The sequence below is a fragment of the Staurois parvus genome, unplaced genomic scaffold (genome assembly GCF_062004578.1).
Source record: "Staurois parvus isolate SC_StPar_1 unplaced genomic scaffold, SC_StPar_1.0 ptg000227l, whole genome shotgun sequence".
Lineage (NCBI taxonomy): Eukaryota > Metazoa > Chordata > Amphibia > Anura > Ranidae > Staurois > Staurois parvus.
In genome coordinates, this window is record NW_028318023.1 from 1,932,596 (window position 1) to 1,947,416 (window position 14,821).

The window sequence follows — 14,821 nt, forward strand, 5'->3', positions numbered from 1 at the left end:
TCTATCCTTTCCGTTTTTATAGACATATATTTTTCCATTTATCTTTGATTCTCCTGTTAAATGGGCAAATTTAAATTAAAATGCTTCCTTGCATTCGTTGGTTTTCTTTTGGGATTACTGTGAACTGCATTTCTGTATCATGTATAACTGTAAGATTTAAGAGATTCTAATGGTCATTTTGTCCCTACACATAGGGGCTCTGTTTGTAACAGAAAAGTCTCTTATGGCAGACAAAATAATCTGAAAAAGTGGGTGGGATTTAAGAAGATGGCACAAAGAAAGATTGTGTAAAAATGCAATTAAAGAGGAACGTCACTCCCCCAACATTCTTGTGAACACTCACTAGTGAATTCTGGTATCTGGTACCTTGTAGCTATGTTGCTAGTTTCTGCCACTTGCCAAATACCTGGCAGAGGGCAGCACCATGTCTGAACATATGCAGAATGCTGTGACTCCTATGGGATGTGTGATGTGAACTTCCAATGAGGAGGAAGGGGGGGCACCTATGTCACTCTCACCTAGCCAAGAAAGCAGAAAGTTCCCACATATACTGTGTCTGTCATAAAATGTAACTGAAAAAACACACAGCAACATTTTTCCCATGTTAAGCCATCCGCCCAACTGCATTTTACAGTAGCATAAGAAGATAATAATTCAAACTGTTGCAAATACATTAACTGTTTTTGTTATATCTAGGCACAATCTAGCTTTAAAGATCAGAATGATAAAACTTGATAAACTGTAGATTCTGTCATTATTGTCTCCCTGCTTGTTAACTTTAGCAGAGCTTGCCCAGTCAGCATGAGAGAATGGTGTACAGACAGCTGCCCTGTAAGGAAGGGAGGATTTTACTTGTCACTTCCTTTACACACTGAAATAACATTAACTAGAGCCATAGCTTTGCTTTTTAAACAAAAGTTATTCACATATCACTTTATCAAAAAGAAAAAAAAATAGGGATTCATTTTCATCTTTAAGACTGGTTAGAGTCAAGAAAATTATTCTTTGTGGCTTGTGAAAGCCATGTGTCCAGAATGAAGGGAATATGGAGAAGCAAGGCCTAAATATAGAGCCATGTATCCATCTTGCATGCAGCTGTTTCACACTTGTTAGATCTTTCCAGTGCATAATATGGAAGCCATGACATTTGTGGGGTTGGGCTTAAGCATATGTAAATCCAGTCACTAAAATATCTTATAACCTCTGACATGTTAATGTATGTTCAAAAGTCATGTTCTACATTTTGTAAATAGTACATGGTAATTCTGTCATGAAGGTTCTTGTTCAGACACTTCCTTTATAGGGTGAAAATGCCCTGTCTCCCAGTTGTGCCCTTGTGTTGTTATCCTGTCTCGCAGCCTTTTGAGGGAGACTACAAGTGACCAATTCAACAAGTATTATGCAGGCATGTTCCACTGTTGTCACCATCAGGAAACCCACTCTTAGAAATGCCAATTAGCCATCATTGAAGTGCTCACAGGCCACAGGAAATCAGCAACACTCAGATTTGAAAAAGAATGAACACATATTTTAATAAAAAGTAAAAGTGACAATTGTTTATTTCACGCAGTGTTTTTTATTAAAAAGATTAAATGCAGTTAGGGTGTACTACATCATCTACTACTTTGGGGTCTCATACATAAAGGTTTCAAAACGGGGTGCTTAGAGCTTTAGTTGTGCCCATCCATCACCCCTAAGTATTGGTGTGGAAGTTTTGAACTGTGCCTAATACAGGTAAGGTTAATAAGCACAGTACAACATTACAATCTTCGGATGTAGTGCACTTTACTAGAACCAAAGTAGATTGATCTTCCTTGCAAGCTCCTCATTTATCTGAAGGCATATATAGCTGAGAGTAAAAGTATAGCAAAACAGAGTGCACAAGATACTACAGATAAAACACCCTTTAAACAATAAGACCCCTTTCACATGGGCGATCCTATCAGATAAAATTGGTAGGTGCATTCTTGTAGACAGGTGGGTGGAAACAGACTTGTGTCCATTTCCACCTACTTCTGGGTCCTGTCTGGTCTGCTAAAAAAAAAAGAGAAAATGGATACATCTTCTTCCATTTATGCAGATTGCATCGGAGGGTAGTGACAGTGGAGTCCATTTACTCCTAGCCGTACGAACTGAGCAGACACAGATGTGTCATCTGTCCAATCTGATCAAATCAGCAGGGGTTCTGTAAATAGATATCCTGCAAATCGTAACGGAATGTGGACCATGTGAAAGGGCCCTAAAGTTATAATAAATTCCACTTACAAAGCTATGACTTGATCAGAGCATGTAACCAGGTTAATCAGTGCCCATCAGATGTCACTTTACAGATGCAACAACTGCTTTCCAGAAGTTATAGTTCTGGTATCTGTACAGTGACCTGACATCCAATGGAGATTGATTTGCCTCCTTACATGTTGTGATCAGGTTGCAGCTCTGTAAGTGCATTTTATTTTTATTTTTAGATAAAGGGTGTTTTATCTGCACTAGATGGTTAAGGGAAGCGTTCATAAAAATTAATATGGCTTGAAGATGTATGCCATTTCGTTTTCATTTTCCTTGCTGCCCCAATGAGCTGCCTGTCCAGGTTAATGTTGGACAATTATATGAAATGCAGTGTAAGTCACACTTAAACCAAATGCATGTCAGTATTCTCCACAAGGCTGCTTAACCTGTTATTGTCCACGTAACATGTATGCATGTTACTTTAATAATGCCCACATGCCGCACGTTTGTGGCCAATGTTTCTGTGCTGAGAGGACACTGACTGCGTTCTCCCAGCACAGAGATAGAGCTGTCAAAGACAGTTTACAGCCCACACTAACAATCGGTAGCCAGCAGGACCGGCTCTAGATCATTTGACCAGTGTGTCAGCCAATCACAGTGGTCACATGGTGGCTGATCCTTCTGGTGACCAATCTCAAACCCTTCCACCCCCATCCTGTAATAAGGTATGCTCATTGTTAGTTCTAGGAATTATTTACCAGGTAATCATATGTTTTAATGATTATACCTTTTTTCAAACTGGATGATTTCTATGGGTTGGTTGCCTGTTGATTCTTTCATAGACTTATGTCCAGGCAGCCCATAGAAGACTACTGAAGACTAAGATGAAGTTCAGTACTGGGCTCAACTGACTGAAAGAGAACCAATGTAAGCAGTAGGGAGCACTACAAGTTTGCCAGCTGCTAAATTAAACTTTCAAGGCAACTAAATGAATACATTCAAAATTTAAAAAACATATTTTATTTTTTGCTATTTAAAAACATATCATTATAAAAGGAAAGGAGGATGTTACAACATAATCCAAAACATGAAACACATCATATGGTGATATACAGTACATACAGTTGTGCTCAAAAGTTTGCATACCCTGGCAGAAATTGTGAAATTTTGGCATTGATATTGAAAATATGACTGATCATGCCAAAAAATGCTCTTTTATTGAAGGCTGATGATCATATGAAGCCATTTATTATCAAATAGTTGTTTGGCTCCTTTTTAACCGCCTCCCGCCCACCATATAAGGTAATGACGGGTGCAAGGCAGTTCTCTCGTTCTGGGAGGACGTCATATGACGCGCGGCTTTGGGAGCACACAGCGCAGCGATCGGTACTGCGTTGTGTCCCTCGGACTCAGCGGATCACCGATCAACGGAAAGAGCCAAAGATGTCGGTTCGGTCATGTGATTAGCTGTGTCCAGTCACAGCTGATCGCATGTAAATAGGGAAATGCCAGTTATTGGCATTTCTCTCCTCACGAGTTGTAATGCCGGTAATCGGCATTCCACAGAGAGGACACATACACTGATCATCAGGGCACTGATGATCAGTGTGCCCTGATGATCAGTGTAGCCCCAGCAGTGCCACTTGTCAGTGCCCATCAATGCCTCATCAATGCCACATATCAGTGCCTACCAGTGCACATCAATGCCACATATCAGTGTCCATCTGAGCTGCCCTTCAGTGTCGCCTATCAGTGCCAGTCAGTGCCACCTATCAGTGCTGCCAATCAGTGCCATCTATCAGTGCCAGTCAGTGCCACCTATCAGTGCACATCAGTGCTGCTTATCAGTGCTGCCTATCAGTGCCTGTCAGTGCTGCCTATTAGTGCCGTCTAACAGTGCCAGTCAGTGCCACCTTACAGTGCCAGTCAGCGCCGCCTATCAGTGCCACATATCAGTGCCATATATGAGTGCTGCCTTTCAGTGCTCATCAGTGATGCCTGTCAATGCCCATCAGTGCCACCTACCAGTGCCTCCTCATCAGTGCCCATCAGTGCCACCTATCAGTGCCCATCAGTGCAGCCTATCAGTGTCCATTACTGGAACCTCATTAGCGCACATCAGTGAAGGAGAAAATATTTACAAATTTTTTTAACAAAAACTAAGAAAAAATTTTTGTTTTCAAAATTTTAGTTGTTTTTGGTTTGTTTAGCAAACCAAAAGAAAATTATATCTGTCTCAAAAAAATTATAAAAATTTCATATGGGTACAGTGTTGCATGACCGCGCAATTGTCATTCAAAGTGCGACAGCACTGAAAGCTGAAAACTGGCCTGGGCAGGAAGGGGGTAAAGGTGCCCTGTAGGCAAGTAGTTAAGTCATAATGATAACAGAAATCACTCAAATGGCCCGGATCAAAAGTTTACATACCCTGGAATGTTTGGCCTTCGTACAGACACGCAAGGTGACACACACGGGTTAAAATGCCAATTAGAGGTTAATGTCCCACATCTGTGGCTTTTTAAATTTCAATTAGTGTCAGTGTATAAATAGTCAATGAGTTTGTTAGCTCTTACGTGGAAGCACTGACTAGGCTAGATACTGAGCCATGGGGATCAGAAAAGAACTGTCAAAAGTCCTGCGTAACAAGGTAATGGGACTTTATAAAGATGGAAAAGGACATAAAAAGATGTCCAAAGACTTGAATATGCCAGTCATCACTTCCAGTAAGAAATAGAAAATTCAGGGATCTCTTGATACCAAGCCAAGGTCAGGTAGACCAAGAAAGATTGCAGCCACAACTACCAGAAGAATTGTTCGGGTTAGAAAGGGAAACCCATAGGTAACCACAAGAAAAATACAGGTTGCTCTGGAAAAAGACATTGTGGTTGTTTTAAAGGAGCACAATATGATAACACTTGAACAAAAATGAGCTGCATGATCGAGGTGCCAGAAAGAAGCCTTTATTGCACCAATGGCACAAAAAAGGCCTGGTTAGGCATGTCAAGGTGTTGTCAGGCATATTGTAACTGGACTTTTTTGTGGCATTGGTGCAGTAAAAGCTTCTTTCTGGCACCTCAACCAAACAGCTCATTTTTGTTCAAGTATCACCGTATTGTACTCCTTAAAAACAACCACACCATCTTTTTCCAGAACAGCCTATATTTCTTTTGAGGTTGCCTGTGGGTTTTTCTTTGAATCCTGCACAATTCTTCTGTCAGTTGTGGCTGCAATCTTTCTTGGTCTACCTGATCTTGGCTTGGTATCAAGAGATCCCCGAACTTTCCACTTCTTAATAGGTGATTTAACAGTACTGACTGGGATATTCAACGCTTTGACATCTTTTTATGTCCTTTTCCATCTTTATAAAGTTCCATTACCTTGTTACGCAGGACTTTTGACAGTTCTTTTCGGATCCCTGTGACTCAGTATCTAGCCTAGTCAGTGCTTCCACGTAAGAGCTAACAAACGCATTGACTATTTATAAACTTACACTAATTGCAATTTAAAAAGCCACAGATGTGGGACATTAACCTCTAATTGGCATTTTAATCCATGTGTGTCACCTTGTGTGTCTGTACAAAGGCCAAACATTCCAGGGTATGTAAACTTTTGATCCGGGCCATTAGGGTGATTTCTATTATCGTTATGATTTAAAAAGTAGCCAAACAACTATTTGATAATAAATGGCTTCATATGATCATCATCCTTCAATAAAAGAGCATTTTTTTTACATGATCAGTCATATTTTCAATATCAATGCCAAAATTTCACAATTTCTGCCAGGGTGTGCAAACTTTTGAGCACAACTGTAAGTGAGAGGAATATATATACATGATCATCATAGTCATTGTACATTGTGGTATTTCCCAGGTGCTGATTAATAACCATACAATCACATAGTCCTGACTGTAGGGTTTGTTCAGCCTTAAGCCGTAACTCTTCCTCAGGGATGTGATACCACTCTGTAGAGTACAAGAACCCATTTATTGTATGCTCATAATACATTATAGTACAATTTGCATTGTTGCTCATTTTTGAAAATTAAAGTTTACAAATCCACTTATATATGATGCAAATGGTTCATGGATAGAGGCCACCCATAGAATGTTGCTGGATATATTGCCCAAAACATCTAGGAACACCTGGGATTTGTGCAAAGACCACCAGGCCAGTAGTGACCAAAAAATGAAATATAATTATCGCCAATAAGGCAAGAATGACAGAAGAGGCCCAACCTAATTTATATATTCTCTTAACTAATGATATCACCTAATAAATATATATATATATATATATATAGAGAGAGAGAGAGAGAGAGAGAAAGGGGCTCTAAATCATACCAATAATATAGTTGTTTACCAATGGATTTTATAATTGAATATTGAGTTCTAATAAGATGTTACATTTTTATTATTCAAAAAGTGTATACATATCTATATACATGAGAGCATATAAATGTGGCAAAGGGCCATATATAACATCTAAGTATACACTAGGTATACACTTTTTGAATATTAAAAATTGCAACAATGCAAATTGTAGAATATATAAATTAGGTTGGGCCTCTTAATTTTCAAAAATGAGCAACAATGCAAATTGTACTATAATGTATTATGGGCATACTGTAAACGGATTCTTGTACTCTACAGAGTGGTATCACATCCCTGAGGAACAGGGTTTTTTCTAAATGCTTTAAATGTGTTGGATACCCTAAGGCTGAACAAACCCTACAGTCAGGACTATGTGATTGTGTGGTGTGTTATTATTCAGCAACTGGGAAATACTATGATGTATAAAGAGTATGATGGACATGTATACTGTATCTATACATCCCACTTGTGTATATCACCATATGATGTGTTTCATGACTTGGATTATATTATAACATCATCTTTTCCTTTTAATAATTAATAAACAAATTAAATAAAATATGTTTTTAAGAATTTGAATGTATTCATTTAGTTACTTTGAACATCCCATTTTAAAGGTAAAAAATTATTGTGTTATATAAAAACAGGAATGATGGCAACTACACCATCAGCCACAAAGGCTCTTTTTTTTGTAGTGTGCCAGCTGCTAGAATGGAAGTTATGATCCAAGATCTGCTCTTTTTTATTAGGCAATTGGTGTTTTGGAAGACATGGGGCTTTTACTAAAATATGATTTATAATTTTGTTTCCTTTTTAAAGTAGAAATCTAATGGTTCAAATAAAAGAGGAACAACATTTATTTTTACTAATGTAAACATTTCTTCTTCAGTGTTTTATTTCAATATAACAGAATCTTTACTGTACATAGGAAAGACCACATGGTTCAAGGTGGAGTAATTTAGGAGAAAAGTTGTCCCGTTTGGCATACGTGGTGTGTCATGAGTAGTAAATTGCAAAACATTATTCCAAGTTAAGCACTGTAACATGGAATAGAAGATACAGTAGTTCTAATGTGAACGTTTCTAAGTATCAAGCTGGCCATACAGTAGTAGAAAACTGTCTATGCATTAGTGGGGTCAAATCAAATTTTATTTTCAACCTCAGTGACAAGAAAACTTGAAGAAGCAGGATGGAATTAATGTCTAACAGTGTATGTGGTTTTTGTTTGGGAGATTTCAGTCATTCCAAAATGTAATGGTAAATGCAACATTTTTTTTAGTACTTTTGAACAACATTTGTCATGTCATCAAATGTGCTTATGGACATTTTTGTATGAACATTCGTATGAATGTTCTTATAAATGTTAATTTTAATTTTAAATCTACTAGTGAATGGCCAGCTTAAATGTAATAAAAATTCACACCCATCCTGCTTTAAGGTGGTTCCCTTAATCATTAAATAGGCAAGATACAGTGGTTTACCTTAGAGCTTTGCAGTACATCTTTTGATATGGTGCTGGGGGAAGTAAGAGAAAGGATTGGCCAGTGCTGATGTAAATGGAGAACTCCTCTGTAGAAAAGTGTTACTTAGGGCACACGTCCTGTTTGAAGTGTGGTGAGCAGTGGTGCAGCTATCACATTTCTCACAGCTATCTCTGGGTTGGTTTAAAAAACCTTTAGCCATTTCCAATAGATAACTGTAATTTGGATTTTTTCATGCTGCAGCTATAGAGGGTTGCTTGGCTACCATGACCCTTGCCAAGCGTCCACCAGAATAATGGGACTAAAGGTATGCAATTATGAAGCTGATTTGAGGCAGGCCATATATTTCTATTTTCTACCCAGGTTGGTGGTGGTGGTGGTAGGGAAAGGTTGCTGGTGAAACACATCCTGAACAACAATGGCATTGGATGCCTTTAGGTTATGAAGAGAAGGGAGTCAAATAAAGGGCAGTGGTAAGCAGATTTGGTTCTGATTATATAAGCCTGTTTATTTCAGTTTGGATTTCTTTTGGTTGACTTAGGCAAATGCAGCATTCTTATGTGGAAAAACAATTTCAAAAGAGCTTCACTGATTCTCTTTTATACCCATTAATTCCTGGCATTTTACTAATAGTCTTTGGAAGAAAAGTTAAACTTAAAGCAAACCTGTGCCTTTCACATTCAGGGCAAAGTAAGTTTACTGCTGCCCTCCTTTCTGGCATATACGTACCTCTCCTGTACTCCCTCACCAATTTATTCAGTACTAGTGAGTACTTCTCAGTATGTAGGAGCATGCGACAAAACTACAAGCACGAAGTGGAAAGTCATGATTGTGATGTCAAACTTTTCAACTTGTCCAAACAGAATATGGTTTGCATTCACTGAGAAAATGCAAAGTATTCTCAGAAGGCCGCCCAGGGTGAGCAAACAACCTCATGTGTTCACTAAGCAGCAGGGTAGCCTCTTGGCACTGGACCCAGAAACCAGAGTCAATCACTGTAGCTTGCTCCAGTGATTTCCAGCCTCCATGAGGAATGGCCAGCTGTTGCACATGGATGTTTACATTGGTCCTAGTTGTAACAATGTAGCTATTCAAAAATAGTCATACCTGGGATTCAGCTTTAACACAGTAATTTGAAATCATTACATTTATTTTTTAATGTGATTAAGGGTAAGTGTCTACGTTCACCTCTATATCCTGCATCTGTCATTCCTTGTACAGCAGGACTGTGCCTGAGAGAGGGGAGATAAACACTTTGAGCCAATCAGGCTATGCTGCAAAGCAAACAGAGAACTCAGTTACAGAACGAGAAAATAGAGTGAACATTTATCAGTGTTTCTGTTTTTCTATCCAGTCAGAAGGCTGGGGAAATTGCTCTGTACCATGCTGCAGTGCCGCAGCAGTGGAGGTCCAAAGCCTGGCTATGCCGTTTGGCAGTGGTGCCTGCATCACAGGACTGGTTAAACAAAGTAATCAAAAACTTTTTGGAAGCTAGAACAGTTCACATACTGTACACGTCCCAAAAATCTTTAAGCCATGTTGAAGGCAGAGGTTGTTGCAAATAATAACATTCTAAGGAGAATCATTCGAGTTGGAGGGTGAACAGGCTACAAGATGTGTGATGGTCCGTTTGTCATTGGACAGGTTTTGATTCAGCCATTGTATAATATGACAGAAGAGTTATTGACATAATGATCACAGAATGATTCAAAATATCTTTCCATACACAGTAACCATCTAATCAATCAGGAAGATTGTTTGCAAAGCATGCATGCAACAGTGCCAGATCATGATGCTTTCAGCCATAGTAAATGTGTTGTGTATGATTAGCTAATCATCTAAAGATGGAAACTCAGACGTGCAAAAAGAGAGAGAGAAGAGGGCCATAACATGTCAGCTCTGCAGATCATCCAGTGATCACTATCCAATGCCTATGGTTAAGCTGAGGTGGCAGACAAACACAAGATAACAGCTTAATAGTCAAAAAACTGTTTGGCAAAGGAAATGCCATCAAGCCTGATAAGCACTATCTATAACTAGCCTGATGCTAGCCACATGATGTGCAATTTCTGTAATTTATACCAGCAAATATTTAGTGCAGGTACCTCTCTGATTGGATGTAAATTTTATAAATTACTTAGGAAGATCCTCAGATTGCACTTCAGTTGGTAAATTAGGAGATTGTACAATCGTATTTTAAAATATGTAACCAACTTAAAGGAAACCTGTAATGCAGTAGTATGGAGGCTGCAATTGATGACCACAGCTTCCTAAAACACCAATTCCTTTGTTGTCATACTGATCCATTGACCTTTGTTGTCCTTCCTTTTTGGACGTAGGGTGAATTCACACTATGCTGCAGAGTGGCCAGAGAGATTCACTGCTCCGACAGTTCTGTGTTCCCGGCTTGGTAGGGAACACTGCAGTAAAACATCTGTCACTCCAAATAGTATGAATTAGCCCTTATTCAGTTTGTAGACCTTTATAGAAAATGCTTCTATCTTCTGCTTTTATATGGCAGTACAGCTCTGAATTCCTAAGCACACGGTGTCAGTCCTGCCTATTTAATTTCAGATAAATTTGAAAGAACACTGACCTCTCCTCAACCCTTTACCCTCCACATAGACATCCCTATAGCCCCTCCTTTTGCTCAGGTAGGGAGCACAAGGAATTATCAGTGTTTATAACAAAACACTTTCAGTGGCATGTTTAGCAGACCAAACAAGAGGAAATACGAGTTTATAGTTAGGGGCTTACATGCACTTTAACTATCATAACTATCATAATTGTTATAATACACTACACCTTTCAACCAGTCTCTAATCTTTTGAATTCATTAGTTTATTAGAGAAAAAGCACTTGTGGGTTTAACCCATCCGTTTTTGTTTATTAGGTTGTATGTTCTGCGTAACTGGAGGCATGGAGGTGTCTTTGTCTTAATACATTGTGCTGAAATGTGTCCCCCTTCACCATATCTAGATGCCTAAATGCACTGAGTTGCTGCCATGTGATTGGCTGATTAGCAATGTGTGTTACCAAGCAATTAAACGGGTGCATCTAATAAAGTGGCCGGTGAGTGTATACAGTATATATAACAAATCCAATGGTTTAAGGGACAGAATAAAAATCAGTTTTGAAAAGTAGTTATGTTGGGTAAGAGTGACCATGCCTTTAAATATAGTTTACAATGACTATAACACATAATCAGTATGATATTGGAGGCAGTGCACTCTGGTTTCAGCTGGATGAAAAGCCAATGAGAGGCATTGGAGACCATGAGACATTTTTTTTACTGCATTCCACCTTTTATTGCAAAATGTGCAGATTTTGTGCTTATAAAAGTGTCCCTGTCTCTTAAAGAATGCAAATTATAAGATCATTTGACATTATACTGTCACTGTATAACGAATACTGGTTTGACCTTTGCACAAATTTCCAACTAGCTAGGCAAGTTTTCTTATCCTTATTTTTGTCTCCACCTCAACAAGAATAATTATTAAACAGCAATGTGTATCAAAATTCTTCAGAAAAGTTTACTTCATCACTTTATACAAAATTGTACTTGCTGACAAACAGATCACTGGCACCCAGCTATCTTGGCTTGGTATTGTTAGTCCAAAATAGGCATGAACAAATAGAACTGGCCTAAATGTAAGCAAGTTCAATACTAGTTAAAGATACAGTTAAATAAACTGATGAAATATTTACAGGAGGAAAGTGTCAGTTGAATATTATGATCCATGGATGGACAGCCATGTACAGTGAAGCAAGCTCCTCATGAAGTCACTCTGTATGTTGAGACAGGAGAACCTGCCACAACTGGGTCCATTTCAGAAGTGCTCAAATCGATGCCTAAACTCCCATAGGTCAACATTTATTAAAGCACTGCTATCCAATCACAGTTGGTGTTTTGTGTTGGGTTTTCTGCACTGACAAAAAATATTAAAAGTGTTGTACATGTCTTTACCCCTAAACTGTAATGTAACAATATTTTGTTCAACACCTTCCTTCTCTAGATTGTCTAAAATACACCTTTAACGCTTAACACCTAACCTCATGTTTAGGCTTACCCTAAGGCTTAAACCGCACCCCAGGGTGTTTTCAAATGTTTTGTTGTTTTAACCATGCATTAGGGTCCATTCACTCTGGGCTTAAAAAACTCTAGTTTCCTTCATCATTTTGAGCATTTTGTATACTAGCATTTAGCGTTTTTTTTCCTGCTAGAAAACTGCTGTCAAAAACACAAAACTGAAGGTTTTTTTTTCTGCCTCTAAACAATGGGTTTTAACCTCCTCGGCGGTATGATTATTTCCGATTTTTTGTGCTGAAAGTGGTACCATTTTTTTGCATGGAAATATGTAGTTTTTTTTATTGTAGGCTGTAATTTTTAGGAATAACTCACTGAAATCTGTACAAACAAGAGTCTAGTAAACATCCCGGGTATGATAAAATTTGAAACACGAAATCATAAATTATAATTTAATAAATAATCATAAAAAATAATAATATAATAATAATACATTTAATTCAATAATATAATCAAACCAAAAACACTGAAATTTGAAATACAGAGGCAAATTCGCACATCGCTGAGCAAAGTCGCAAAATCGTTTTCAGTGTCTGATGACGAATTTCCCCACGAATCATTGTCACTCAATTCTGCAAGTGGTTCTGATTTACTATCGCTGTTCTCTAGCTGGTCTAAAACCGCTTTTGACGTAAAGGGACGCTTTTTGGACGCCATGGACTTTTCTAAGTTTCCAGGCAGAAAGAACAGTCAAAATGCAGGCAGGGCAAAGGACGAAGCAGTAGGGACAAAATGTATGTGAAATGCATTGAAACAGCAATGTTTTACTATGTAATAATCATTTTAAAAAAAATTACATTTTTTAAAAATTTCAAATTTGCCGCCGGTTCTGGCGCCCGTATGTCCCGACGTCACAGGGACCGGAACACGGAAGCCGGATGCCGGCATCGGCCGGAAGACAGGGGACACATCATGGGAGCGAAGGACAAGGTAAGTGCTGCAGGGACTCCTTGAGCAACGCCGCATGGTAAGCCCGAGTGGATCTCGGGGTTACCGCTCTTGGTACTCAATTTTACCCCGAGCTACACTCGGGAATACCGCTAAGGAGGTTAAATATGCCTCTAAATGTCCTAATGTGTATATAGACACATAGGATAACATTGAGCTGCTTCTACATGCAAAATGTAAATCCTCTGTAGAACCAGAGTTTTTTTTAAGCCAGTGTGCATTGACCTTTACAGCGTAGTTAAAGTCTCTGCGATGTTTGTTTGAATTTCCTTGTAATGATGTTGTTGCTGCAGTTTGTAGTGTCATGGCTGACTGATTCTCCTATGCCCATGTATTGCTACAACTAGCCTGTCCCTATTCGCCAAAGGGATCAACATAACTTCCTGTTCCAGGTCACAATGCCAAAAGCATATGTTGCCATCTGCTCTGGTTCACATCACAAATGTGGGTGTGCTAATGTAATAAAAACACATCTTCCAGCTGCATAGTGAGCTGTCTGTGTGTCTGTGAATGTTCTGCCTGCTTGTGTTCGTGTCTTTTGTTATATTTACTAGGTAAGTATACAATTTTTGTTCCCTGATATATTGTATATTTAGAGTTGGTGTCTATATAATTTCAAGATTCCTAATTTTCTTTCTTCTGCAATTGTAGTCTGTGAAAAGCAACTCACAATGCATTCAATTTTGCATTTCAGATGGATAAAGTTTGAAGAGAAGGTGGAGCAGGGTGGAGAGAGATGGAGTAAACCCCATGTTGCCACACTGTCTTTGCACAGCTTGTTTGAGCTGAGGACGTGTATTGAAAAAGGGACGATACTACTTGACCTAGAGGCCAATTCACTCCCACAGGTAGTTGGTGAGTATCAAACAGGCAGGTTAAAGTGAATGTAAAGCTAAATCTTTTTTAAAATAAAAAAACAAAACAAATGTATTATAGTTACCTGCACAGATCAGCCCCAAACATCTTCTGGGGTCCACTGTCTGCTCCTTCTCTTTGTGTTCTCTTATAGCAAGCAGCTTGCAGGCTTGCTCCCTAGCTGGTCTGTACACATCCATAGACACACACAACACAGCTTGGCTCCGTTCCCTCACCCTTCTCTCAGGATTTGACAACAGCAGGAGCCAATGGCTTCTGCTGCTCTCAGTAAAGCCTGTGAATGCAGGAAGAGAGCAGAGTGGGGCTGGATCAAGAACGCTGGATTGAGACTGGTGTCAGGTATGTGTTTGGGGTGGGCACGGACAGTGGAAGGTTTTTTTACTTTAATACAGAGAATGCATTGAGGTAAAACATTTTCTGCTTTTAGAACCACTTTAATTTTGTATCAATTATGTTCCACATATACCGTATGTCTACATATATTTTATCGCTGTGTCTATCTTGTGCACCAATCAGTCTGCACTGCATTATTCAAGTAAAGGCCATATTTTTTGCTGAAATATATTCAATAAAACCATTTGAGTAAGGCTTGTTGTGCGAGACATGTTTTGCAAGGAGTGCTATTTCTTTGAGCATTCTAGGACTTGTATGAAATGTGAATGATATGACTGACTGAGGCCTGACCTTTGTTCTTAACACAAAAATAAAGAAAATATGAACAAAACACTATACATTCTCTTTGTGTAAGCTTCATCTAGCCATAAATGTTTAGAATATTGAAACTGATGCTGCCTTTCTGAGCATAAAGTTGATGTAGTTACAAAATCGCTTGT

At 38.7% G+C, this 14,821-nt stretch overlaps 1 protein-coding gene across 11 annotated transcripts in view; it reads left to right on the forward strand.

Annotated features, from left to right (window-relative positions):
* The window catches only part of SLC4A4 (solute carrier family 4 member 4), a 370,302-nt gene that overhangs the window by 241,169 nt on the left and 114,312 nt on the right, over positions 1-14,821 (forward strand). For all 11 annotated transcript variants that reach the window (XM_089679581.1, XM_089679582.1, XM_089679584.1 and 8 more), the window contains exon 5: positions 13,807-13,967. In XM_089679581.1, coding sequence (XP_089535707.1) covers positions 13,807-13,967 — 161 coding nt within the window. The remainder of the gene's footprint in view (positions 1-13,806; positions 13,968-14,821) is intronic.